A 24,846-nucleotide genomic window follows, 5' to 3' on the forward strand; every position below is an offset into this window, starting at 1 on the left:
GCTTACCCTCATTATCCAACCTCTGCACCCGCCCCCGCACCCTCCCCCAGGCCTTCATACTCATCGCCATCACCCTCACTCACTCTCCCTCTCCCCTGCCCACCCCCCAGACCCTCCACTCATTCTCCCCCACCCTGGGCCCTCACTCCCCACTCCACAGGCCCTCACACCCCCCCCCCCCCACCCCCACACTCCACAGGCCCTCACTCCCCCCCCCCACCCACCCCACCCGGGCCCTCACACTCTCCCTCTCCCCTGCCCACCCCCCAGGCCCTCCACTCATTCTCCCCCACCCTGGGCCCTCACTCCCCCCTCCCCAGGCCCTCACCTCACTCCTCCCCCCTCCCCAGGCCCTCACCTCACTCCTCCCCACTCCACAGGCCCTCACTCCCCCCCCCCTCCCCCACCCCACCCGGGCCCTCACACTCTCCCTCTCCCCTGCCCACCCCCCTCCCCTCCCCAGGCCCTCACACTCTCCCTCTCCCCTACCCACCCCCCTCCCCAGGCCGTCACTCACCCCCCCCCCCCCACCCCACCTGGGCCAACACACACTCCCTCTCCCCTGCCCACCCCCCTCCCCAGGCCGTCACTCACTCCCCCCCCACCCCACCCCACCTGGGCCAACACACACTCCCTCTCCCCTGCCCACCCCCCTCCCCAGGCCGTCACTCACTCCCCCCCCCCCCCCCACCCCACCTGGGCCCTCACACTCTCCCTCTCCCCTGCCCCCTCCTCCCCAGGCCGTCACTCACCCTGCATCGACTGGGCCTCCATGTCTCTGATTGCCGACTGCAGGTGATTGCTGTGAAGCTGATACAACTGCTCAGGGTGGCTGCTGAATAAATCCAGTTCCTCCTCCAGCTCCTTCATCCTTTGCCTCAGTCGCTCCACCTGAGAATCGAGAGGGTGAGAGTGCAAGGACACAGGGAAAGAGGAAACTTTAGCCCCCTGAAGCACCCCCTCCCCTCATTAAACACAGAAACATGACCCTTCACAAACGTGGGCCCCCGCCCCCCCACAGTGTATTCCAACTTCACCCAGGTCGTTCCACACGGAGAGGTTGAGCAGAGCTGACCCACTAGGACACCGTCCTGACAGACAAAGAGCAGAAGGAAAACCGCAGTGAAGCCTCAAGACGCTAGGCCCACAAGGCCAGGCTCTCACTGTCCCTGTCCATGCGTGGGCTTGGGCCCTGACCAGCCAAATCTCTGAACTATGGCACACATTCCACGGAGGTGGGTTTTAAGGAGCGTCACAAAAAGTAGAGTTAGGCAGAGAGGTGCAGGGAGAGCATTTCAGAGTTCAGGGGCTCAGGCACGGCTGCCAAAGACGGGGCAATTAAAAAGGTCACAATTGGAGAAGATATCTTGGAGAGGTGTGCGGCTGGAGGGAGATCGGGAGAGGCGAGGCAAGGGAGTGATTCGAAAACAAGGATGAGAATTTTGAAACCAAGATGTTGTTCGATCAGGAGCCACTGGAGGTCAACGAGCCTGAGGGGGTGATGGGGGTGAAAGGAATTTGGCACAAGCATGGACTTGGGCAGCAGAGTGTTGGATGATCTGATGGTTACGGGGAGTGCAAAACGGGAGGCCTGACAGGAAAGTATTGGAATAGTCAGGTCAGGACCTTGGATGAAGAATTCAGCAGCTTATTTGCTGAGCTATAACAGCCAGGGTAATGACGTGTGCCCAGAGTGGGTATTGTGGTGATGGTGACATGGTAATTCACACTGTATCTTTGTAAGCGCAGTAGCGTTACCCGACCACTAGGGGGAGTAGCTCTGGGAATGCTCAGGAGCTTGTACAGGGCTCCACCCTGTGGCTCCGCCGATGACTCCTCCCCCTTGTGCTGTGGTATAAATACCCTTATCCAGAGTCAGCCTGCAGGTCACTGAGAGTTCATCAACGGGTAACAGGCTGGCTCTGTAGTAAGTAGATTAAAGCCTAGATTCATATCGGAAACACGTGTCTGGTGAATTGATGGTTCCATCAGGTATCCCATTAGATAAATGGTCCAGAACCAGTTAGCGGGTGTAGGAAAACTCTCAGACCTTATTAGCCTCAATATTAATGCCTGTGGCACTTTTTTTAAGGGATGACACCCGTCACTCCTGGTTACCACTTGTGTGGACAGATAGTTCCTTACCTCATCTTGGACCAAACCGTAGCAGACTGGACACAGCTGGCAATGAAATGTCGAGGCCTCGTAGTAATAGTTCTCCTGACACTGCTCACACTTCCTTCCCACAAAACCCCTCTTACAGAGGCAGGAACCATTCTCCTGGCAATGCATATCCACAGATCCCAGCGGAGAGCAGTCACAGGCTGCCGGGCAGGAGAGAAGAGGGGAAGGATTTAGCAGGCGGAAGGTTCAATTCAAACACAGTCCACAAGGGAGATCCCAGTGTCACGCTGCACTAAAGTAGCTCCCTTCCGTCCCCCCTCACCACCCACCCCTCCTACAGTCTGTCTGTGATCAGTGTCGCAAGCAGTATCCATGTAGATATTCGGAAGAAAATGTTTTTTAAGAAAGGATGCTGAAAGTCTGAGATTAAACCTGAAAATGCTGCAGATGCTGGAATTCTGAGATTAAACAAAAATTCTGCAGCTGCTGAAATTCTGAGATTAAACCTGAAAATGCTGCAGCTGCTGGAATTCTGAGATTAAACAAAAATGCTGCAAATGCTGGAATTCTGAGATTAAACCTGAAAATGTTGCAGAAAGCTGAAATTCTGAAATAAAACTCAAAAATGCTGCAGATGCTGGAATTCTGAGATAAAAATTAAAATGCAAGAAATTCTCAGCAGGTCAGGCAGCTTCAGTAGAGAGCGAAAAACAGACGCAAGGTCATGAACCTCACAACATTAAGTTTGCTTGGTTCAGCCATGAGGAATGGCCATTTCAGCAGAACACTCTCCTCGTGACTCTATGAGTAGCAGAAGGAGTAATTGGACTCAGTACCTCGACAGCCCCTCTCAGAGAGATCAAAGTATCCCCGTTGGCATTTGTCACAGGATCGCCCTCCAATGCCAGGCCGACAGTTGCACTGCCCAGTCAGAGTTTGGCAGTAACTGTCCCGTGATCCCACAGTGTGGCAGGAACAGCTGGAATAAAAGCAGAAACAGTAACTCAGAGACATCATTAGAAAGCTCAATCCAGCCAGACCACCACACTCACCCTCAAACCCATCCTCATCCCGGCCCTCAATCTGACCCACCATTCAACTCTCACACTGACCCTTGATCCCACGACGCATGTAATGACCCTTGACCCCACACTCCAGACTGACCCTCGACCCCACACTCCAGACTGACCCTCGACCCCACACTCCAGACTGACCCTCGACCCCACACTCCAGACTGACCCTCCACCCCACGCTCCAGGCTGACCCTCGACCCCAGGCTCCAGACTGACCCTCGACCCCAGGCTCCAGACTGACCCTCGACCCCACACTCCAGACTGACCCTCTACCCCACGCTCCAGGCTGACCCTCGACCCCACGCTCCAGGCTGACCCTCGACCCCACACTCCAGGCTGACCCTCCACCCCACGCTCCTGACTGACCCTTTACCCCACGCTCCAGGCTGACCCTCGACCCCACACTCCAGGCTGACCCTCGACCCCACACTCCAGGCTGACCCTCGACCCCATACTCCAGGCTGACCCTCGAGCCCACACTGCAGGCTGACCCTCGACCCCACACTCCAGACTGACCCTCGACCCCACACTCCAGACTGACCCTCGATCCCACACTCCAGACTGACCCTCGACTCCATGCTCCAGACTGACCCTCGATCCCACGCTCCAGACTGACCCTCGACCCCACACTCCAGGCTGACCCTCGATCCCACGCTCCAGACTGACCCTCGACCCCACACTCCAGACTGACCCTCGATCCCACGCTCCAGACTGACCCTCGACCCCACACTCCAGGCTGACCCTCGATCCCACGCTCCAGGCTGACCCTCGATCCCACGCTCCAGACTGACCCTCGACCCCACACTCCAGGCTGACCCTCGACCCCACACTCCAGGCTGACCCTCGATCCCACACTCCAGACTGACCCTCCACCCCACACTCCAGACTGACTAGGGAGGGGCGGGGTAGGAGGACCTCCCCCGGGCACCCGGTGTGGGAGGGACGGGGTAGGAGGAGGGGCGGGGTAGGAGGAGGGGGCGGGGTAGGAGGAGGGGTGGGGTAGGAGGAGGGGCGGGGTAGGAGGAGGGGCGGGGTAGGAGGAGGGGCGGGGTAGGAGGAGGGGCGGGGAGGAGGAGGGGTGGGGTAGGAGGAGGGCGGGGAGGAGGAGGGGTGGGGTAGGAGGAGGGGCGGGGAGGAGGAGGGGCGGGGAGGAGGAGGGGCGGGGTAGGAGGAGGGGTGGGGAGGAGGAGGGGCCGGGTAGGAGGAGGGGCGGGGTATGAGGAGGGGCGGGGAGGAGGAGGGGCGGTGTAGGAGGAGGGGTGGGGAGGAGGAGGGGCAGGGTAGGAGGAGGGGCGGGGTAGGAGGAGGGGCGGGGTAGGAGGAGGGGCGGGGTAGGAGGAGGGGTGGGGAGGAGGAGGGGCGGGGGAGGAGGCGGGGCGGGGAGGAGGAGGGGCGGGAGGAGGAGGGGCGGGTAGGAGGAGGGGTGGGGAGGAGGAGGGGCGGGGTAGGAGGAGGGGCGGGGTAGGAGGAGGAGGGGCGGGGAGGAGGAGGGGCGGGGAGGAGGAGGGGCAGGGTAGGAGGAGGGGCGGGGTAGGAGGAGGGGCGGGGAGGAGGGGCAGGGTAGGAGGCGGGGTGGGGAGGAGGAGGGGCGGGGGAGAGGAGGGGCGGGGGAGGAGGGGGGCGGGGAGGAGGAGGGGCAGGGTAGGAGGAGGTGCGGGGTAGGAGGAGGGGTGGGGAGGAGGAGGGGTGGGAGGAGGAGGGGCAGGTAGGAGGAGGGGCGGGTAGGAGGAGGGGCGGGGGAGGAGGAGAGGTGGGGAGGACGAGGGGCGGAGGAGGAGGAGGGGTGGGGATGAGGAGGGGCGGGGTTGGAGGAGGGGCGGGGTAGGAGGAGGGGCGGGGTAGGAGGAGGGGCGGGGAGGAGGAGGGGCGGGGAGGAGGAGGGGCAGGGTAGGAGGAGGGGCGGGGTAGGAGGAGGGGCGGGGAGGAGGAGCGGCAGGGTAGGAGGCGGGGCGGTGGAGGAGGAGGGGCGGGGGAGGAGGAGGGGTGGGGGAGGAGGAGGGGCGGGTAGGAGGAGGGGTGGGGTAGGAGGAGGGGCGGGGCAGGAGGAGGGGTGGGGAGGAGGTGGGGTGGGAGGAGGAGGGGCGGGGAGGAGGAGGGGCGGGGTAGGAGGAGGGGCGGGGTAGGAGGAGGGGTGGGGAGGAGGAGGGGCGGGGAGGAGGAGGGGCGGGGTAGGAGGAGGGGTGGGGTAGGAGGAGGGGCAGGGTAGGAGGAGGAGCGGGGTAGGAGGAGGGGCGGGGAGGAGGAGGGGCGGGGTAGGAGGAGGGGTGGGGAGGAGGAGGTGCGGGGAGGAGGAGGGGAGGGGTAGGAGGAGGGGCGGGGTAGGAGGAGGGGCGGGGTAGGAGGAGGGGCGGGGTAGGAGGAGGGGCGGGCTAGGAGGAGGGGCGGGGTAGGAGGAGGGGCGGGGTAGGAGGAGGGGTGGGGAGGAGGAGGGGCGGGGGAGGAGGAGGGGTGGGGAGGAGGAGGGGCGGGGAGGATGAGGGGCGGGGTAGGAGGAGGGGCGGGGTAGGAGGAGGGGCGGGGAGGAGGAGGGGCGGGGTAGGAGGAGGGGCGGGGTAGGAGGAGGGGTGGGGAGGAGGAGGGGCGGGGTAGGAGGAGGGGTGGGGAGGAGGAGGGCAGGGTAGGAGGCGGGGCGGGGGAGGAGGAGGGGCGGGGGAGGAGGAGGGGTGGGGAGGAGGAGGGGTGGGGAGGAGGAGGGGCGGGGGAGGAGGAGGGGTGGGGAGGAGGAGGGGCGGGGTAGGAGGAGGGGCAGGGTAGGAGGAGGGGCGGGGAGGAGGAGGGGCAGGGTAGGAGGAGGGGCGGGGTAGGAGGAGGGGCAGGGTAGGAGGAGGAGGGGGTGGTAGGAGGAGGAGAGGCGGGGTAGGAGGAGGGGCGGGGTAGGAGGAGGACCTGCTCCTGAACCTGTTTCTGGGGCTGGCCAAACACGGCATCAACAGGTTCAGGCAGAGGGCAACTGAGGGTTCGTCCGCTGTCTGCCCCTGGAGTCCACCAGCACCGTGAAGTCCTTCTTTGCCCGGCGATTAAAAAGGTTAACCATGCTCAGCCATGATCTCATCGAATAGCAGGAGCAGAACAAAGGGCTGAATGGCCACCTCGTCCTCACATTTCATCCCACCAGCCTCCCGATGCAAAGCATAACCCTCCGCCATTTTCGCCAACTCCAGCGAGATGCCACCACCAAACACATCTTCCCTTCACTCCCTCTGTCAGCATTCCGCAGGGACCGTTCCCTCCGAGACAATCTAGTCCAATCCTCCACCATACCCAACACCTCTCCCATCACCCATGGCACCTTCCCATCCAATTGCAGAAGGTGTAACACCTGCCCCTTTACCTCTTCCATGCTTAACATCCCAGGCCCAAAACACTCATTCCAGGTTAAGCAGCGTTTCACTTGCATCTCTTCCAATCTGGTCTATTGCATTCGCTGCTCCCAATGTGGTCTCCTCTATATCGGAGAGACCAAACGCAGACTGGGTGATCCCTTTGCTGAGCATCTTCAATCTGTGCGCATTCAGGACCCTGACCTTCCTGTTGCTTGCTATTTTAACACAAGACCCTGCTCCCATGCCCACATGTCTGTCCTCGGCCTGCTGCAATGTTTCAGTGAAGCTGAACGCAAACTGGAGGAACAGCATCTCATCTTCCGGTTAGGCATGCTACAGCCTTCCGGTCTCAACATCGAATTCAACAACTTCAGATGATTAGCTCTACCCCACCCCGACCCCTTTGTTTTCATTCCATTTCATTTTAACTGTCTCTTACCATTTCTTTCTTTCTTGTCTTTCTTAATATATATTTAACCCCCCAATCTTATCCACCTTTCCTTACCCCTTCTCCCCTTTGCTTCCCCTTCCCCTACCCCACATCTCCATCTGTCACAGTTTACCCTCTGATGTTAGTTTCTCTGCTGTTTGGCCTCTCACACTCTTTCCTCTTGGTATCTGTGGCCATTAGCACCCGGTTTCCCTGGGTATCTGTGGCCATTAGCACCCGGTTTCCCTGGGTATCTGTGGCCATTAGCACCCGGTTTCCCTGGGTATCTGTGGCCATTAGCACCCGGTTTCCCTGGGTATCTGTGGCCATTAGCACCCGGTTTCCCCTTGGTATCTGTGGCCATTAGCACCCGGTTTCCCTGGGTTTCTGTGGCCATTAGCACCCGGTTTCCCTGGGTATCTGTGGCTATTAGCACCCGGTTTCCCTGGGTTTCTGTGGCTATTAGCACCCGGTTTCCCTGGGTTTCTGTGGCCATTAGCACCCGGTTTCCCTGGGTATCTGTGGCTATTAGCACCCGGTTTCCCTGGGTTTCTGTGGCTATTAGCACCCGGTTTCCCTGGGTTTCTGTGGCCATTAGCACCCGGTTTCCCTGGGTATCTGTGGCCATTAGCACCCGGTTTCCCTGGGTATCTGTGGCCATTAGCACCCGGTTTCCCTGGGTTTCTGTGGCCATTAGCACCCGGTTTCCCTGGGTTTCTGTGGCCATTAGCACCCGGTTTCCCTGGGTTTCTGTGGCCATTAGCACCCGGTTTCCCTGGGTTTCTGTGGCCATTAGCACCCGGTTTCCCTGGGTTTCTGTGGCCATTAGCACCCGGTTTCCCTGGGTTTCTGTGGCTATGACTCATCTTTCATTCTCACTCCACAATATTTCCCACTTTCTCTGACTGTTAGCTTTGACAAAGAGTCATCGGACTCGAAACGTCAGCTCTTGTCTCTCCCTACAGATGCTGCCAGACCTGCTGAGATTTTCCAGCATTTTCTCTTTCGCCTGAATGGCCTTGTCCAGCTCCTAATTCTAATGTTCTCCAGCCAGGTTTTTCACTTCCAGTCCTGCCCAACGTCCTGACCCCTCGATTTTCCTGTCCTGTTTTGCCGCCCTCTCTTTCACCTACAGGACCATTCCCCCGACGTGATGGTAATCCCCAGCACTGGAGTTGGAGGGTTGGTCCGATGGCTGCTTGGAGGACCAAACCGGGTTCTCACCAAAGAGCGAGTGACCTCCCAGTGACAGGCCCTTCCCCCTTCCTGTTGGTTACCTGAGGCACCCCAGCGCGGGCTGCAGGTTGTAGAAGCCCGGCTCACATTGGCTGCAATCCCGGCCGGTCACATGGGGCAGGCACTCACACTGGCCACTCACAGAGTTGCAGGTCTGAACCTCATTGATCGAACCAACTGGATCACAGTTGCACGCTAGTGAGGAAAGGAAGACAAAGGCTGATTAACAGCAATAAACAGAGCGGCAACATCAAATCTATAGCCATAGAAACAGGCCACTCGGCCCAACTGGTTCATGCTGTCAATGCTCCTCCCATCCACCCACTTCATCCCTCCCAATCAACATTTTGTTCCTTACTCCCGTGTGCGTTTCTCCAGTTTCCCCTGAAATGCGTCTGTACGATTCAGTTCAAAAGGGGGAGATGGCACGGCGGTATTGTCACTGGACTGGAGATCCAGAAACCCAAAGTCTCTGGGGACCTGGGTTCGAATCTTGTCACAGCAGATGGTGAAATTTTAATTTTTTTTAAAATCCGGAATTAAAAGTCTAATGATGCCCATGAAACCATTGTCGATGTTCGTAAAAAAACCCATCTGGTTCACTGATGTCCTTCAGCGAAGGAAATCTGCCGCCCTTACCCGGTCTGGCCTACGTGTGACTCCAGAGCCTCAGCAATGTGGCTGACTCTCAAACGCCCTCAGAAATGGCCGAGCGAGACCCTCCATTGAAGGGTCATTAGGAAGGGGTAGTAACCGCTGCCCCAGCCAGCGACAGACACATCCCACAAAATAAAATAAAAAACACCCCCTACGATTTCCACATTCTCACCATTCTCTGGCTAACGGGGTTTCTCCTGAATTCCCAAATGGTTCTATGAGTGACAATTGAATATTTATCACCTTGACTTTGAGACTCCTCCTCAAGTGGACACACTTTCTCAATGTAATTTACCCCCCCTCAGAAGCATCTGGCTGTGAAGGTGTCTGAATGATGCAACTAGAACAATTTCAGGAGCAGGCTCCTTCAATCCAGAGCTGGATCGGTTTTTGAATGGGTTCTAGAACACCGCAGACAAACGTCGGGGTACTTAGCGGATCATCTACTTTAAATCGCCGCAGCGGAACAAAGAGGGATTTCCCAGATTGCTTTTTTCCCACCCAACCTGCTTGGATTTTTCAATCCGTCTTTTTCTCATCTCCTCCAAGAGGCTCATAGCTTTGGAAGGGGGAGAGTAAATGCTGGGATATAGAAGTGGGTATCAGGGTCGGGCCGGCAGAGCAGGCATGAGCAATGCCACGGGAGGTCAGTGTGGTTAGGGGAGGTGGGGGCTGGGTAATTGGTAGGATTTCGCAAGCCCAGGCCAGATGGTGGGGGGTGAATGTAATGCGACATGAATCCAAGGTCCCGGTTGAGGCCGTACCCATGTGTGGGGAACTTGGCTCAGAGTTTCTGCTCTTTATTGCCAACTTATAGCCAAGTTCCGCACACATGAGTACGGCCTCAACCGCGACCTTCGATTCATGTCACGTTTTGGTGGGGTTACTGGGTTATGGGGATAGGGTGGAGGTGTGGACTTAAGTAGGGTGCTCTTTTGAAGGGCTGGTGCAGACTCGATGGGCCGAATAGCCTCCTTCTGCACTGTATGTTCTATGATTCATGTCGCATTACATTCACCCCCCACCATCTGGCCTGGGCTTGCGAAATCCTACCAACTGTCCTGGCTTGAGACAATTCACACCTCTTTAACCTGTGATTAGCCCTCTCTCCAGTTGCTCCATCTGGACCCGTAAAGACTTAATTACCTGTAAAGACTCGCATTCAAAGTATCGTCTTGCATCAGTGACTTTGTCTATATATATATTTCTGGAACCCGCCTCTTCATTCGCCTGAGGAAGGAGCCGTGCTCCGAAAGCTAGTGATTTGAAACAAAGCTGTTGGACTTTAACCTGGTGTTGTAAGACTTCTTACTGTGCTCACCCCAGTCCAACGCCGGCATCTCCACATCATAGTCCAAAAACGTGCAGATTAGGTGGGGTTACGGGGTTAGGGTGGGGGAAGTGGGCCGAGGGAGGGGGCTCTTTTGGAGTGTCGGTATAGACCTGATGGGCTGAATGGCCTCCTCCTGCAGTGGATGGATTCTATGGGTTGATACAAAGGCTGGTAACATACATTCACTGATGTGACCTCACAGGGATGGTGCGGCTTTGATAACCCGCTCCCGCGCTCGCAGAACATTCCAGACCCCTTGCGCAAACCTCTCACTCACGTCGGCATTTGTCGGGCCGGTTGGCTGCCAGAGCGTTTCCATAGAAACCATCGTCACACCTGTCGCAATAATGGCCGACTGTGTGGAACAAGCATTTCAGGCACTTCCCAGTCAGCTGATCACAGTTGCCCACGGCGTTGAGGTCAGTATTCCCGTTACACTGGCACCGGCTACAGGGGCGGGCGACATGGTGAAGGCCCAATGGGTCGCCAAAGAAACCATCATCGCACATTTCACAGCGCTTGCCTGGAGAGAGCAAGAGGGGGGGGGGAGAGAAAGAGAGAGAGAGGGGGGAGAGAGAGGAGGAGCGGGGGGGAGAGAGAGGGGGGAGAGAGAGAGAGGGGGGAGAGAGAGAGAGGGGGGAGAGAGAGAGAGAGGGGGAGAGAGAGAGGGCGAGAGAGAGGAGGAGAGAAAGAGAGAGAGAGAGGGGGAGAGAGTAGGAGGAGAGAAAGAGAGAGAGAGAGAGAGGAGGGGGAGAGAAAGAGAGAGAGAGGGGGAGAGACAGAGGGGAGAGAGAGAGAGGGGGGGAGAGTGAGGGGGTAGGGACAGGGGGAAGAGAGAAGTGGAGAGAAAGAGAGACAGAGAGAGAGACACAGACAGGGAGAGACGGAGAGAGAGAGAGGGGGGTGTGGGGGAGAGAGAGAGAGAGGGGGGAGAGACAGAGGGAGAGAGAGAGGAGGAGAGAAAGAGAGAAGGGGAGAGACAGAAGGAGAGAGAGAAGAGGAGAGAAGGAGAGAGAGAGAGGAGGAAAGAGAGACAGAGAGAGAGAGACAGAGAGAGGGGGAGGGGGAGAGAGAGAGAGGAGGGGTGAGAGAAAGAGAGGGGGGAGAGACAGAGGGAGAGAGAGAAGAGGAGAGAAAGAGAGAGAGAGAGACAGAGAGAGAGAGAGACACACACAGGGAGAGACGGAGAGAGAGAGAGAGAGGGGGAGAGAGAGAGGGGGAGAGAAAGAGAGAGGGGGGGAGAGAGGGAGAGAGATAGGAGGAGATAAAGAGAGACAGAGAGAGAGCGGAGAGAGAGAGGGGGAGTAAGAGAGAGAAGGGGAGAGAGAGAAAGGGGGGAGAGAAAGAAACAGATAGAGAGAGAGAGACAGAGAGAGGGAGAGAGTGAGGGAAAAGAAAGAGAGAGGGGATGAGAAAGGGGATAGAGAGAGAGAGGAGAGAAAGAGAGACACACACAGCGAGAGAGGGAGAGAGAGCGAGGGGGAGAGAGAGGGAGAGAGAAAGAGGGGGAGAAAGAGAGAGGGGGAGAGGGGGACAGGGAGAGAGAGATAAAGAGAGAGACAGAGAGAGAGGGAGAGAGAGAGAGACACACAAAGAGAGATAGAGAGAGGGAGAGAAAGGAGGGAGAGAGAACGAGAGAGGTGGAGAGAAACAGAGAGAGGGGAGAGAAAGAGAGAGAGAGAGACAAGATCAGAAAACTGGTCAGAACATTAGAAACATCATCAGGACACTGACCGAAGAAGGTAGCATTTTACACAAGAATTTTACAACATTTCATTAAGAAGCTTTAAGGGGTTTTACAGACAGGCAGCGGGCAAAGCCACTCGGGGGGGGGGGGGGGGGGGGGGGGGGAGGGTTGCCAAATCTCCAGGAATATCCTGGAGTTTCCAGGAATTAATGTCCATATCAAGGATACTTTGAAAGCAGCTTCATGGAGTAAAGTCTTAATTTCTTGATGTTTTTGTATGTTATTTGGACCAGGAGGCAGCCGTTCTGGCCTATTCTGCCCCTCGCTTACACCACAGCCGACTGGAATCCTCACTGTCCGTTCCTTATCCGAACTCTGGGGGGTGGGTTTACAGGGGTAGGGTAGGGAGAGGGCCTGGGTGGAGTGCGCTTTCAGAGGGTTGATGCAGATTCGATGGGCCGAATGTACTTGGAGAGATTCTATGATTCTCTGACTTGACGAGGTAACAGTTTGAACAATTAAAGGACAAGTGGCTTTCTACAGTGACGGAGAGATAGTGTAGCGGTAAACTCACTGGACTAGGAATCCAGGGTACCCAGGCTAATACTGTGTGGACATGGGTTCGAATCCCACCTCGGCAGCTGATGGAATTTAAATTCAATTAACAAAATCTGGAACGGAAAGTTAGTCGTGTGGTGTCCATGACAACCATCATCAATTGAAACCCATCTGGTTTAAGGGCACAGTGGTTAGCACTGCTGCCTCATGGCTCCAAGGTCTTGGGTTTGATCCTGTCCCTGGGTTACTGTCCGTGTGGAGTTTGCACATTCTCCCCGTGTCTGCGTGGGTTTCACCCCCACAACCCAAAAATGTGCAGGTTAGGTGGATTTAAATTAATTTTAATTGGAAAAAATTAATTGGGTACTCTAAATTAAAAAAAAACCCAAACAAACAAAAAAAACAATAGCTTCAAAGAATTAAAAATTAAATCATGATATTTCTTTCACTGACTCGATTTCCTAACTTGCCGCTGTGGCATTTGAACCCCTGGACTCCGTAAGTTGGGCGTCTGGTTCCATAACCCTTGCACTCAATCTCGTACCCTCCATATCTGGATGGGTTCCAGTCCCCTGCTGATCAGGAGGGTGTGGGTGAGGGTGGGAGTGGGGGTGGGAAGGGCCCACACCATTACCCAGCCCGTTCAGCAATCCTTCGCGTCTGAGCCGCAGGGACTGCCAATAGGCTATTCAACAGTGTGAGGCTTCAAGTCAGGCGAAACCGGCCAACCAGGCAGTTTTCAATTGTGTGTTGGGGAAGGGGGGGGGGGGGGGGGGGGGGGGGGTGTTGGTGGTGGTCGGGGGTGGGAGGGGCTTGAAATGGGGGTTCTGGATAATTATCACCCCTCCCCCCACTTTCACCAACACAGACAACACTGGAAGAAATTGTTCTTTGTCAACCCAGCGGACACCTTCCAGCATGGATGAGGGACCGCCGGGAATTGCGGCCGTGTGTCACTCAGCACTCGCTAGGTAACCGGAAGAAACTGTCAGGCACCCGTTCCGGATGTCAAGCCACAAGGCCGCTGTTTACCTGTCTGTCCGGATTGGCAGTCGGTGCAGATCACCTCCTTTGTGTCTTCTACCACGGCGCAGTTAGATTGGCCAGGGCAGGGGCAAGACTTGCAATCATTGTACCGGCCCCGGAACGGGTTGCCATAGTAACCGCTCGCACAGTGCTCACAGGCGGTCCCCATGGTGTTGTGCACACATTGGCAAATACCTGAGGGTCAAAAGACATCCAGTTTAACAGAAAGAAGAGACACGGCCGACAGTCCACTGCAATGAAGTTGCTGTGAAAATCCCCTCGTCGCCACACGCCTGTTCAGGTACACGGAGGGAGAATTCAGAATGTCCATTTAATTTTCCCTAAGACCTCCCCTAGCAATTAATCTCTAACTGACCAGAGGGTCTGCCTGAGCCATTAACCTCTAATTGACCTGCTGAAGTTCTGCGCAAGAGCAATTAAACTCCAGTTGACCCGATGATCAGCTAAGAACCATTAACCTCTAATTAGCCTGAAGGTCTCCCTCAGAACAATTAATCTCACCTCAGCGAGGTACAGGAGCAACACCCAGTGGCCTCAGAGGGATGCAGCAGGTATCACAGCAGTGGGTTCATGCACTGTATATGATAAAGTATTGGAAATAGCATTTGTCCAAAATGCCAGGAGCAGCTTCTTGAAAACCCGATTTCAGTGCAAGCAGATAATTGTTGATGCCTTAAGTGTGAAGGAGCCTCCAGGGCAGAGTGTGGGAATGGGAGTTTGGGGGAAATCATGTTGAGCTAGAGGGCGCAGCGATTGAGTGGGGCTGTGATCGAGCTCCATCATGCACAATCAATGGACACAAAACATAGGTGTAGTCCGAAACGAAAGGCTTTAATCAGCAAGAAGTGAGCCCGGAAGCAGACGTACAGAAATGGCCTGGCTGCTGGGGAACACAGGTTCTTATACCCCGCCTCGTAGGTGGAGCTACCTTCCTCTTGGCCAATAGGAATACAGAGAACATGATACTTGGGCCAATGGGCAGCGAGCCCTCTGCACCAATGGCAGCTCACACTCCCTGGTACCGTAATACCCCTAGTCATACTACCACAGTCCAATCACAGGTGGCGGGGCAGACTCAGCAAATAACAGCCCCAACCACAGCACAGACTGGCCAATGAAAGCTAAGGAAATAGATTTAAAGAGCCGTGTTGCCCTCCAGCACTCCCGAGAAACACCACACAGCCCTGGTTGCTGGGCTGTACTCCCGGAGCAGGAGCACTTCCCTTTGCCAGCTCCCTCCCTCCCACCCCCATTCGGAGTACAGGTTAGCTCCCACCCCCATTCGGAGTACAGGTTAGCTCCCACCCCCATTCGGAGTACAGGTTAGCTCCCACCCCCATTCGGAGTACAGGTTAGCTCCCACCCCCATTCGGAGTACAGGTTAGCTCCCACCCCCATTCGGAGTACAGGTTAGCTCCCACCCCCATTCGGAGTACAGGTTAGCTCCCACCCCCATTCGGAGTACAGGTTAGCTCCCACCCCCATTCGGAGTACAGGTTAGCTCCCACCCCCATTCGGAGTACAGGTTAGCTCCCACCCCCATTCGGAGTACAGGTTAGCTCCCACCCCCGTACCCTTGTCACCGAATGCTCACTCTCCAGTCAACAGCGGCTCATGGGTTTGACATTGAGCCACGGGAAGCACTGCTGCTGGCCAAACCCCCCGGACACACATTCAGAGAAATCACTGACAAAGTGGCACCAGTGCTGCCCCTTTAAGGACCCCTGGTTAGGCCTCACAGAGCTGTTCGGTGCTCCCCATCGTTCCATCCCCATTTACAATTCTGCTTCCAGGCACTGAATACTTCTTTTGATGGTGAAAGCAAATGGGCGCCACAGTGGTTAGCACCGTTGCGTCACAGCGGCAGGGTCCCGGGTTCGATTCCCAGCTTGGGTCACTGTCTGTGCGGAGTCTGCACGTTCTCCCCGTGTCTGCGTGGGTTTCCTCCGGGTGCTCCGGTTTCCTCCCACAAGTCCCGAAAGACGTGCTGTTGGGTGATTTGGACATTCTGAATTCTCCCTCTGTGTACCCGAATGTGGCGACTAGGGGCTTTTCACAGTAACTTCATTGCAGTGTTAATATAAGCCTACTTGTGACACTAATAAAGGTTATTATGATTACCCGTTTGGCAGGTGGTGCAGATCTGTGGCAGGCCGCAGACATTAGGCCACACACCAGTCTGGATGGTTTGGAACGTGTTTAATGTTTCTCAAACTGGCATCGCCTCAGCGGCTCCTCAGACCTCAACAGTTTAAATTGTAATAATAGCTACAATGAGAAATGGATCTGCTTCGACCGGCGCAGGTTAAAGTGGGGAAATCAGGACAAAGGGTCTCAATGTTCTTGTGGTGTCAATCACAGTCAAATTTCTGCTCCAGACCCAGTTCCATAGAATTTACAGTACAGAAGGAGGCCATTCGGCCCATCGAGTCTGCACCGGCTCTTGGAAAGAGGACCCCACTTAATTTGCCTGCATCCCCCCTATCCAGTAACCCCACCCAACACCTCCCAGCAATTTTGAACACTAACGACAATTTATCATGGCCAATCCACCTAACCTGCCCATCTTTGGACTGTGGGTGGAAACCGGAGCACCCGGAGGAAACCCACGCAGACACGGGGAGAACGTGCAGACTCCGCACAGACAGTGACCCAGCGAGGAATCGAACCTGGGACCCTGGAGCTGAGACGCAATTGTGCTAACCACTATGCTACCGTGCTGCCCATACCTTTCTTGCTCGAACCGCGAATTCAGATCCCTACCCGAGGCCTTCAGTTGATGGGAAGAGAATCGAGGGTAAGGAAGACATGTCCCTTTTTACAGCATTAGCCGCCGTAAAGCAGGTAACTTTAAAAGTCTAATCACTTTGAGAAACCAGGGACACAGTGCGGTAATACCACTATGTGTGTGCCTCTATTAGGGGATGTACAATAGTACCGGCTATTACAGGTTTGTCGGTAAGCCCCTGCATAGTTTGTCGGTAAGCCCCTGCTGGCTAGCTCCGCCCACAGGGAACAATATAAATATCCATGTCTCCTGAGCTGCCATTTTACAGCTCCACTTGAGGGAATAACATCTCACGGTAATAAAGCCTCTTTTGTACCGTTTCGTGTTTCTGTGTGCAATTGTTAGCGCATCACACAGTAAGTGTGTGAGGTAAGTGGGTAGGGGTTGCAGGGATGGTATTAGGTTGGGTGGAGCCAGACGGTCAATGGAGGGGGGATGGGATTAATCATTGGTGGGGGGGGGTGTGATTGGTCAGGTGCAGTGGCGGAGTTTGATAGTCAGTGCGGGCTGTGGGGGTAGTCGGGCCTCCCATCAGGTGAGGTGAGTAGTTGGAGTGGGTCATCGGAGTTCCCTTTGAGGGGGGGGGGGTCGGGAAGATAGCTGGGGTCTGGGGTGGTGGTTGGGGGATGGGATATTAGCTGTGTGGGTGGGGAGGGGAGTAGGGGGTTGGTCTTGCTGATGGTCAGAGGGCTTGTCTCGGAGGGTGGGGGAGATAGTCTGGGGGGGTTAGTTGGGGTGGGAAGGGATAGTTGGGGGAGGGGCAGGTTCCTATGCGGGGTCTGCGGGGAAATAGACAGTAGAGTTATCCAGGAGTTAGGAAGAGTTTTAATTCTAAATTTTTATGGGTAACTATTCCTGTCAGCTGCATCCAAAGTTTGTGAATTAAATCAGAGAACTTCCTGGTCAATAGCCGTGCAGTCCTCACATTGGGGGAGGGGGGCAGACCATGCTCCAGGGTCCCAGGTTCGGTTCCTGGCTGGGTCACTGTCTGTGCGGAGTCTGCACGTCCTCCCCGTGTCTGCGTGGGTTTCCTCCGGGTGCTCCGGCTTCCTCCCACAGTCCAAAGATGTGCGGGTTAGGTGGATTGGCCAGGCTAAATTGCCCGTAGCGTCCTAAAAAATAAGGTTAAGGGGGAGTTGTTGGGTTACGGGTATAGGGTGGATACGTGGGTTTAAGTAGGGTGATCATTGCTCGGCACAACATTGAGGGCCGAAGGGCCTGTTCTGTGCTGTACTGTTCTAAATCTTTGCCCCCCCCCCCCCCAAGCGGGGATTGTATGTTATGGGCCAATGTGCCGATCAGGGACAACTCGACTGGGGAAAAAGAGGATTATTTGGAATAATTAGCGGGAAGATAAAAGACTGAAATTCATGTTCATCGTGGAACCAGAGGGGGGAGGAGATGTGCTTTTAGTTCCACATTTTAACAACCTTTCTGTGAAAACGTTTCCACATGAGGCAACCCAAAGGACAAAACTCGCTGGGCATTTACACAAAGCCTTTCAAGACCTCAGCGTGTCCCAGACCACTTTATGGTTATTGATGTCCTTTGACTGAAGTGCGCTCACTGCGGTAATGTGGGAGGCAAGGCAGCTAATTTAAGCACAGCAAGATCCCGCAAACAGTCATCAGCAGTTTGTCTGATCATCTGGGGGGGGGGTTTGTTTGAAGTGATGTTGACGGAAGGATGAATATCTGCCCAGGGAGAACATCGCCGGCTCTTCGTCGGAATGGTGCCCTGGGATCTTTCACACCCACCTGAGAGAGCGGGGGGGGGGGGGGGGGGGGGGGGGGGGGGTGGATTAACGTCCCATCCAAACGATGGTACCACCCACAGTGCAGCACTACCTCAGCACCGTGCCAGGACCATCAGCTGTTCAAGTCCGAATAGCTTAAGTTAAATGTTACGATAGGAACAAGAAAAAAAATCAACGGGGTCGGGGTTGACAACCCCAGTGGACGATGGGCTGAGTAACCTTCTCTCCCTCCATTTCTGAGGTCCCAAGAGGCTGCAAGGACAGCAGAGAGCTGAGCATACCGACATTAAATACACACCTGAGTCCGGATCGCAGGTTCCGTGTTGGTTACATGTACAGGGGACACAGGGAGTCAGTGGCCCTCCAGAGGGGACTTCCCGCTTGTAGCCTGGGGCGCACGACTCGCAGAACTGTCCGATGTAGCCTTCAGGGCACATGCACTCCTCCACCCAGGCTGCACGGGGCGATAGGCCGGCCTGAGCCGTAACCAAGGTAACGTCCATGAGGGAGACTGCAGCAGGGAGCAGAAAGCACAGAAAGCAATCAGAGGCTTAACAGGTTTGAAAAACAACGGCCCACATTTACATAGCACCTTTTATGGGCTTAACAACCAATTAAGTACTTTAGATGCGCTGTCAATGTTGTATTGTGGGTAACATGGCAGCCAATTTACACACAGCAAGCTCCCACAGACAGCACTGAGATAAATTAATTGCTTTGTCCGTGGGATTGGCCAGGACAATGGGGCCAATTCCCCAGTTCGCCTTCAAAATAGTGGCCATAGGATCTTTTATATCCTCGCCTCTGTCTTGTTATGCTCTCGGTGTAGCACAAGCGGCTTCCTTGTGGTGCACTCGACAAAGGAAGGATCAGACGTGGAGATAACTTCAACACGTTTATTAAACTATATACACTTCTATAACTTGGGTTCGACACTACTGTTAATCCTACTATAGCTACTCAGACTGACTAACCAGTCTGCTACAATCCACGTGGTGGGAGTGATATTGAATCAACCCTGTGTCTCTACTCACTGACTGTCTCCACTGGAAAGAGGCAGACCTTGTGTGCTGTGTCCTTTATATATGGGTTGGTGTAATGCCCTCCTGTGGTCGTGTCACCTTTGTGTGTATCGTGAATGCCCATTGGTCGTGTCCTATCTAACTGATCTATTGGTTGAGTGTGTGTGTGTGTCATGCCTCTGGTGCTCCCTCTAGTGTCTAGCTAGCCTACGTGTATTTCCATTAACCCCTTGTGTATTTACAGTGATGCACATCACCACAACCTCGGTTAAACATCTAATCAGAAAAACGGCACCTCCGACAGTGCAGTCAGCCTGGGGGTTTGGGCTAGAGTGGGATTTGAACCCAGAACTTTCTAACCCAGAGGGAAGAGTGCCACCCACGGAGCCCAGTGATCTGAGACACACAGTGGGAGGTTTGGGTCTGCTATGCCCTGCCTGGGGGTGTTGTGGAAGCAGCTCAATCAGAACATTCACAGGGGGGGGTTAGACTGTTATCTGGATGGGGAGAATGTGCAGGGTTCTGGGGAGGTGTCGAGGATTGGCACTTAGAGAGTTGCTCAGAGGGCTGACGCAGACATGATGAGCTGAATGGCCTCTTTCTGTACCATTCTGCGCTCTGAGCTGGTGCCGCACATCCATTCAACATAGAGGAGAGTGAGGGGTTCACAGGATCTGATTTGCTGGGCTCTGTCCAATGATCTGAACGCTAAGGTTATTTGCAAGGCTTCTCCACTTACACACACACCAAACACACACCAAACACACGCGCGTGAAGGGTCGCAGGATGAGAGACGGATGCCCCCAATCAGGGTGAAGGTCACTTACAAGGAAAGATCCCCCTGGCGCCCAGCTTCACGGTGGTGAGATTGGAGAGGAGCTGCTGAAACTGGGAACTGCTCAGGGCTGGAGTTTGGATCCCGTCCTCTGCTTCATGCAACCTGCAAAGAAGGAAGCACACACACGGCCATTTAAATATCCCGACTCGGGATGAACGGACAATCACCCGTTCGTGCAGCAATACCCTCAAGACATCCAACTGTTTCATAAATGATTCCAGGGTTTTCACCTCCCCTCCCGTCGTACTGAGACATCTAAAGTTCTTGAAGGGTTTGACAAACGTTGAGAGGCTGCTTCCCCCGGGGGTGGGGGGAGATCTTTGGCAATCCCAACACTGAGACAAAGAGCAACCTCTTCACTCGGACGCTTGAGGACCTTTGCAATTCTCTATCCCTGAGAGCTCTGGTGCTCAGTGGTTGAGTAGATCCAAGAAGAGACCGATAGGTTTCTGGGAGTTAGGAGACATGGGGATAGTGTGGGAAAGTGGAGTTGAGGGAGGAGATCTGTGACAATCAGCTAGAATGGCGACGAGGGCTCGAAGCGGCTGATTGGTCTGAATCTGCTCCCAAGTTGTTCCCTTCTCTCCAGGATCCATCCCTCACATTAGTCATTCCAAGTGTGCGGACCCGACCTGGTTTCTCCCGGTATCGTTTGTCTTACTCTCTCAATTTAACAGTCACTTGCTGGAAATAACTTGAATGTTACTGAAAAGAGATACATGTTGCTGAAGCTTTTCATCTTGCACTCATCAGGACAAACACACGAATTACAAGAAGAAAAAAAGAATTGGGTACATTAAATTTTTAAAAAGTGGCTCCAAGCCAGAGGATGAAGCACGGAACAGGAGACGGATCATTTCCTTGTGAGTGGGTTTAATTACAGGATGCAGCATTTCAGATCTCCGCCTGCTGACTATTAGCCCAATGTCCCCCACGGACTCACTTTATACTCTCTTGAGCAGCAGTTAGAATAAATTAACTGATAATCAAGCCTTTAACAGGGCACAGTAACCAAAAGCAAAATCTTCAACCGCAAGTTAACAAATTAAATTACAATTTAATTTCCGGGACTGATGATCCACCCCAACTCCTGCAGCGCTTGGTATTCCCAGGCAAAATCCCATCCAAGTTACTATCTAAACCGGTGTGGTTTCCGGGATCAGACGCTTTCAGACTCGCATGGACAGACGCGTTGTCAATTCTATCAGCAGCTCTGGTGGGGTTTAAACCTATGTCGACAGAGCGTTAATCTGAACTACCAGTCCAGTGACGTTCCCATCACACCACCGTCTCCCCCCATTCTCGTTATACTCTTTTAATATAATAATAATCAAAAATTTTTTTGTTTTTTTTTGTTTAAATAAATTTAGAGTACCCAATTATTTTTTCTAATTAAGGGGCAATTTAGCATGGCCAATCCACCTACCCTGCACATCTTTTGGGTTGTGGGGGCGAAACCCACGCAGACACGGGGAGAATGTGCAAACTCCTCATGGACAGTGACCCAGGGCCGGGATTCGAACCCGGGTCTTCAGCGCCATAGGCAGCAATGCTAACCACTGTGCCACCGTGCTGCCCATAATCAATAAATTAAATGAGAATTACGGGTGGGAGCAACAGCCTCTGGCAAGTAAAACAAAATGTCAAAAGGATACTTAATTTACTGAACCAAAGTGTCGTTACCGGGGGGGGGGGGGGGGGGGGGGGGGGGGTGCGGCACATCGATCGCCCGCGGTGCCCACCAGTCACAGAGGGCCTGGAGTGTGCTACCGCGGACTCCCTCCCCCAAAGGCCTGACCCTGAGTATAACCAATTAAACTAACTGAAACAAACTACGGGAGAAATCAAGAGAGCAGCCCCTTAAAGGGATACTGCAGCAAACCAAAACCAATCATAAAGAAAACGTAAAACTGCGATTAGTGGGGTCGGGGAAACGCCCCAGTCCCTGTGGAAGGCCTGAAGCATGCCAATGGAGACCGCCAGACCAGACTCTCTTTATATGTGTCCTCAGCCCTGAATCAAACAATGCCCATCCCCTGTGTATCTTTAACAATTTAATCAACCAACTATTCGCACAGTTCATTATTGCTTTCTCCATGGCAAAATATTGGCCAATCAGACTTGGCTTACCAATCTTTTTCTCTTGTGGTATAAATTGCTGTGCTTGCTTGAAACCTGTCGTTTTTGTGTTTGACCTGATGAGTGCACGATGAAAAGCTTCAGCAGCAGTTCTTTCTCTTTCAATTTACTCTGAAGCAATGTTCTGAATCTACCTCTTCCACCTTATTTGCCTCAATAAGCCTCCTCTTTATGATCACCGTTACATTTTACAGGGAGGGCTCAACAGGTTTGGGTCAACAAATCTTCAGGAAGACAATGAACAAATATCCCAATAAAGAAGATACCCATTTGCAAACACCCATCCTTTCTAAGGGGGAGGGGGAGTATCAACTCAAGTCGGGGGAGGTCATGGTGCATGACCTCTGATCCCGGCTATTCCATGTTGTCCGAGGATGGAGAGGCAGGCCTGGAGCAGCTCCAGCAGAGAGATAAGGAGAGATTTACGAGAAGTTGGGGTTGTTTTCCTCAGACCGGAGAGGGTTAAAGAAAACTTTAATAGTAATAGAGGCATTCAAACTTATGAAAGGGGGTAAATAGGGAGAAACAGGTTTCAGTGGCAGGAGAGTTGGTAATCAGAGGACACAGATTGAAGATAATTGATAAAAGAACCGGGGGAAGATGAGATTTAAAAAAAAACACAGCAAGTTGTTCTGATCTGAAAGTAGATTCAATCGGAACTTGCAAAATAGAATTGAAAAGAAAAAAATTGTCGGGCTATAGTGGAAGGGGGGTGTTTAATTCAATAACTCTTTTGAAGAGTTGCCACAGACACAATGAGTCAAGCGGTCTCCTTCTTGGCTGGATATCAGTAAAACGCTTTTGCTTCCTGATGCCAAACTTACACTGCATCATTCAAACATGCAAAGAGGTCACTGTGCAGTGCGAATACCTCCCCAGCACTGTGTTAACTCAACATCAAATTACAATCACGCAGCTCTTCCTTGTGGCTCTTCACTGCCTCGTTGTAACCACAGAGCTGAAAAAAAATAAACCTTTGTATTCAGAGTTCCCCCATCTCACCGAGGAGGGTGCAGGGGGCAATCCACATCCAACAGCCTGCTCTGAAAACTCTGCTCACAGTTTGACAGCTGAGACAATCCACACCATTCTCAAAGAAAGTTGATTCGCTCCAGCTCCAAATCTTAAAAGGATCCTTTCAGAAATTTCAGGATCCGGATCCTCACCAAAAACAAATCCAGTTCTTCCTTGGGCCACGTCCCAGCTTTGGACCAAGTTTTGTTTAAATCCAGATCTTAGTTTTTTGAGATACACTGTTTACAGACAAACAGGTGAAAACATTACCTCTGCCCACCTTCAGTGTCAGAGGTAATAAATCCTCATTGTAATAATAATTTAGGAATTTCAAGAAATCTCAACACTGTTAAATCAATTTGCCCCCAACATTAAATTGCGGGCCCCACCAGTGGGAGCTCAAACTATTGGAAGATTCACGCCTGACTCACGTGAAGGTGACTGCCTGTTTCCAGGGAGCTGTGTCGTTTAGCACGTGCGGAAAAACAGAAGCAGAGACTTGGAGCCCAGAACCTCCCAGAATCAGGTTGAAGGACGGCCATTCCTCACTTTCCAGGCGGAGGATGAAGGAGAGGTTCTGCCCATAGCTGAGAAGTTGGTTCCCCAGAAACTTTGCTAAAACAGGAGGAAACGATACAAGTCATCAAAGTAGATTATCAACTGCTTGATTCTGGGCCAGAGTAATCCAGCGAGCAGAGGGGATGAGAGGGAAACTATTATTATCGAAACTGCGGGTGGCGATTTTAGGGACCGATTGTTTTGGATCTGCAGCCCCCACCCTCACAGTCCATTCGCTAGCCACCGACTCCATCCCGCTCCCTGGGAATGACCTGAAGCTGAGGCAAGCCATTCAAAACCGAGGCCTTGGAACTGACCCCAAGGAGTGCTTGTGACCATAGTCACAGCATCACTGAGCCTGTCTATCTCCAGCTCCAACTGTTCCCAATTCTGTCTCAGCCCAGCTCACCTGCTACCGAAACCATCATTCGTACCTTTGTTACAACTAGGCTCCACCATTCCGACACAGGTCCTGACCAGCTCCCACCCTGCGCCCAACATTTACCTGAATTCATTGAAAAATCTGCCGCCGGATCCAAACGTGTACCAGGTCCAGTTTCCCCATCACCCTTCTGCTCTCTGGCTTACTCTGAGCAACATCTCGATTTTAAAACCCTCATTCTTTTTTTTTTCCAATTTCCTCCATGGCCTCGTCCCTCCTTAGCTCGATAATCTCCTCCAACCCGCGGATTTTTGTGATCCTCCGATTCTGGCCTCGTGCTCACCTCAGTTTCACCATTGGCAGCCATGTCAACACCTGCCGGGACCCCAGCCTCTGGAATCGCCCCCTCCAAACCTCTCTAACTTTCCCCCAGGAAGGCATTCCTTTAAAATCTACACCTTTGACCATGATTCTGGTCATTGATTGATCCCCAAATCTCCTTAAATTGCTCACTACCAACTCTGTGCCAGATGAAACTCCTGTGACATCCCTTGGGGTATTGTCTGACCATCATAGAATAGATTCCAGAGAATCTATGCAGTGCAGAAGGAGGCCATTCGGCCCATCAAGTCAGCACTGACCCTCTGAAAGAGCACCCTTACTTAGGTCCATCCCCCCATCCTATCCCCGTAACCCCACCTAACCTGCACATCTTTGGACACTGAGTTGCAATTTTACCATGGCCAATCCACCTAACCCGCACATCTTTGGACTGTGGGAGGAATTCGGAGCACCCGGAGGAAACCCACGCACACACGGGGAGAGCGTGCAGACTCTGCACAGTCACCCAAGGCCGGAATTGAACCTGGGACCTTGGAGCT

The 24,846-nt window shown here is 53.9% G+C and overlaps 1 protein-coding gene across 1 annotated transcript in view; it reads right to left on the reverse strand.

Annotated features, from left to right (window-relative positions):
- LOC119955530 (laminin subunit gamma-3-like) overlaps positions 1–24,846 on the reverse strand; it is a 123,578-nt gene that overhangs the window by 19,639 nt on the left and 79,093 nt on the right. The window contains exons 10-18 of the mRNA XM_038781803.1: positions 23,457–23,640; positions 19,862–19,974; positions 18,311–18,523; positions 13,454–13,642; positions 10,454–10,699; positions 8,228–8,381; positions 2,961–3,103; positions 2,146–2,324; positions 753–891 (exon numbers count right to left, since the gene is read on the reverse strand). Of these exons, the coding sequence (XP_038637731.1) occupies positions 753–891; positions 2,146–2,324; positions 2,961–3,103; positions 8,228–8,381; positions 10,454–10,699; positions 13,454–13,642; positions 18,311–18,523; positions 19,862–19,974; positions 23,457–23,640 (1,560 nt within the window). The remainder of the gene's footprint in view (positions 1–752; positions 892–2,145; positions 2,325–2,960; positions 3,104–8,227; positions 8,382–10,453; positions 10,700–13,453; positions 13,643–18,310; positions 18,524–19,861; positions 19,975–23,456; positions 23,641–24,846) is intronic.

The sequence above is a fragment of the Scyliorhinus canicula genome, chromosome 21 (genome assembly GCF_902713615.1).
Source record: "Scyliorhinus canicula chromosome 21, sScyCan1.1, whole genome shotgun sequence".
Lineage (NCBI taxonomy): Eukaryota > Metazoa > Chordata > Chondrichthyes > Carcharhiniformes > Scyliorhinidae > Scyliorhinus > Scyliorhinus canicula.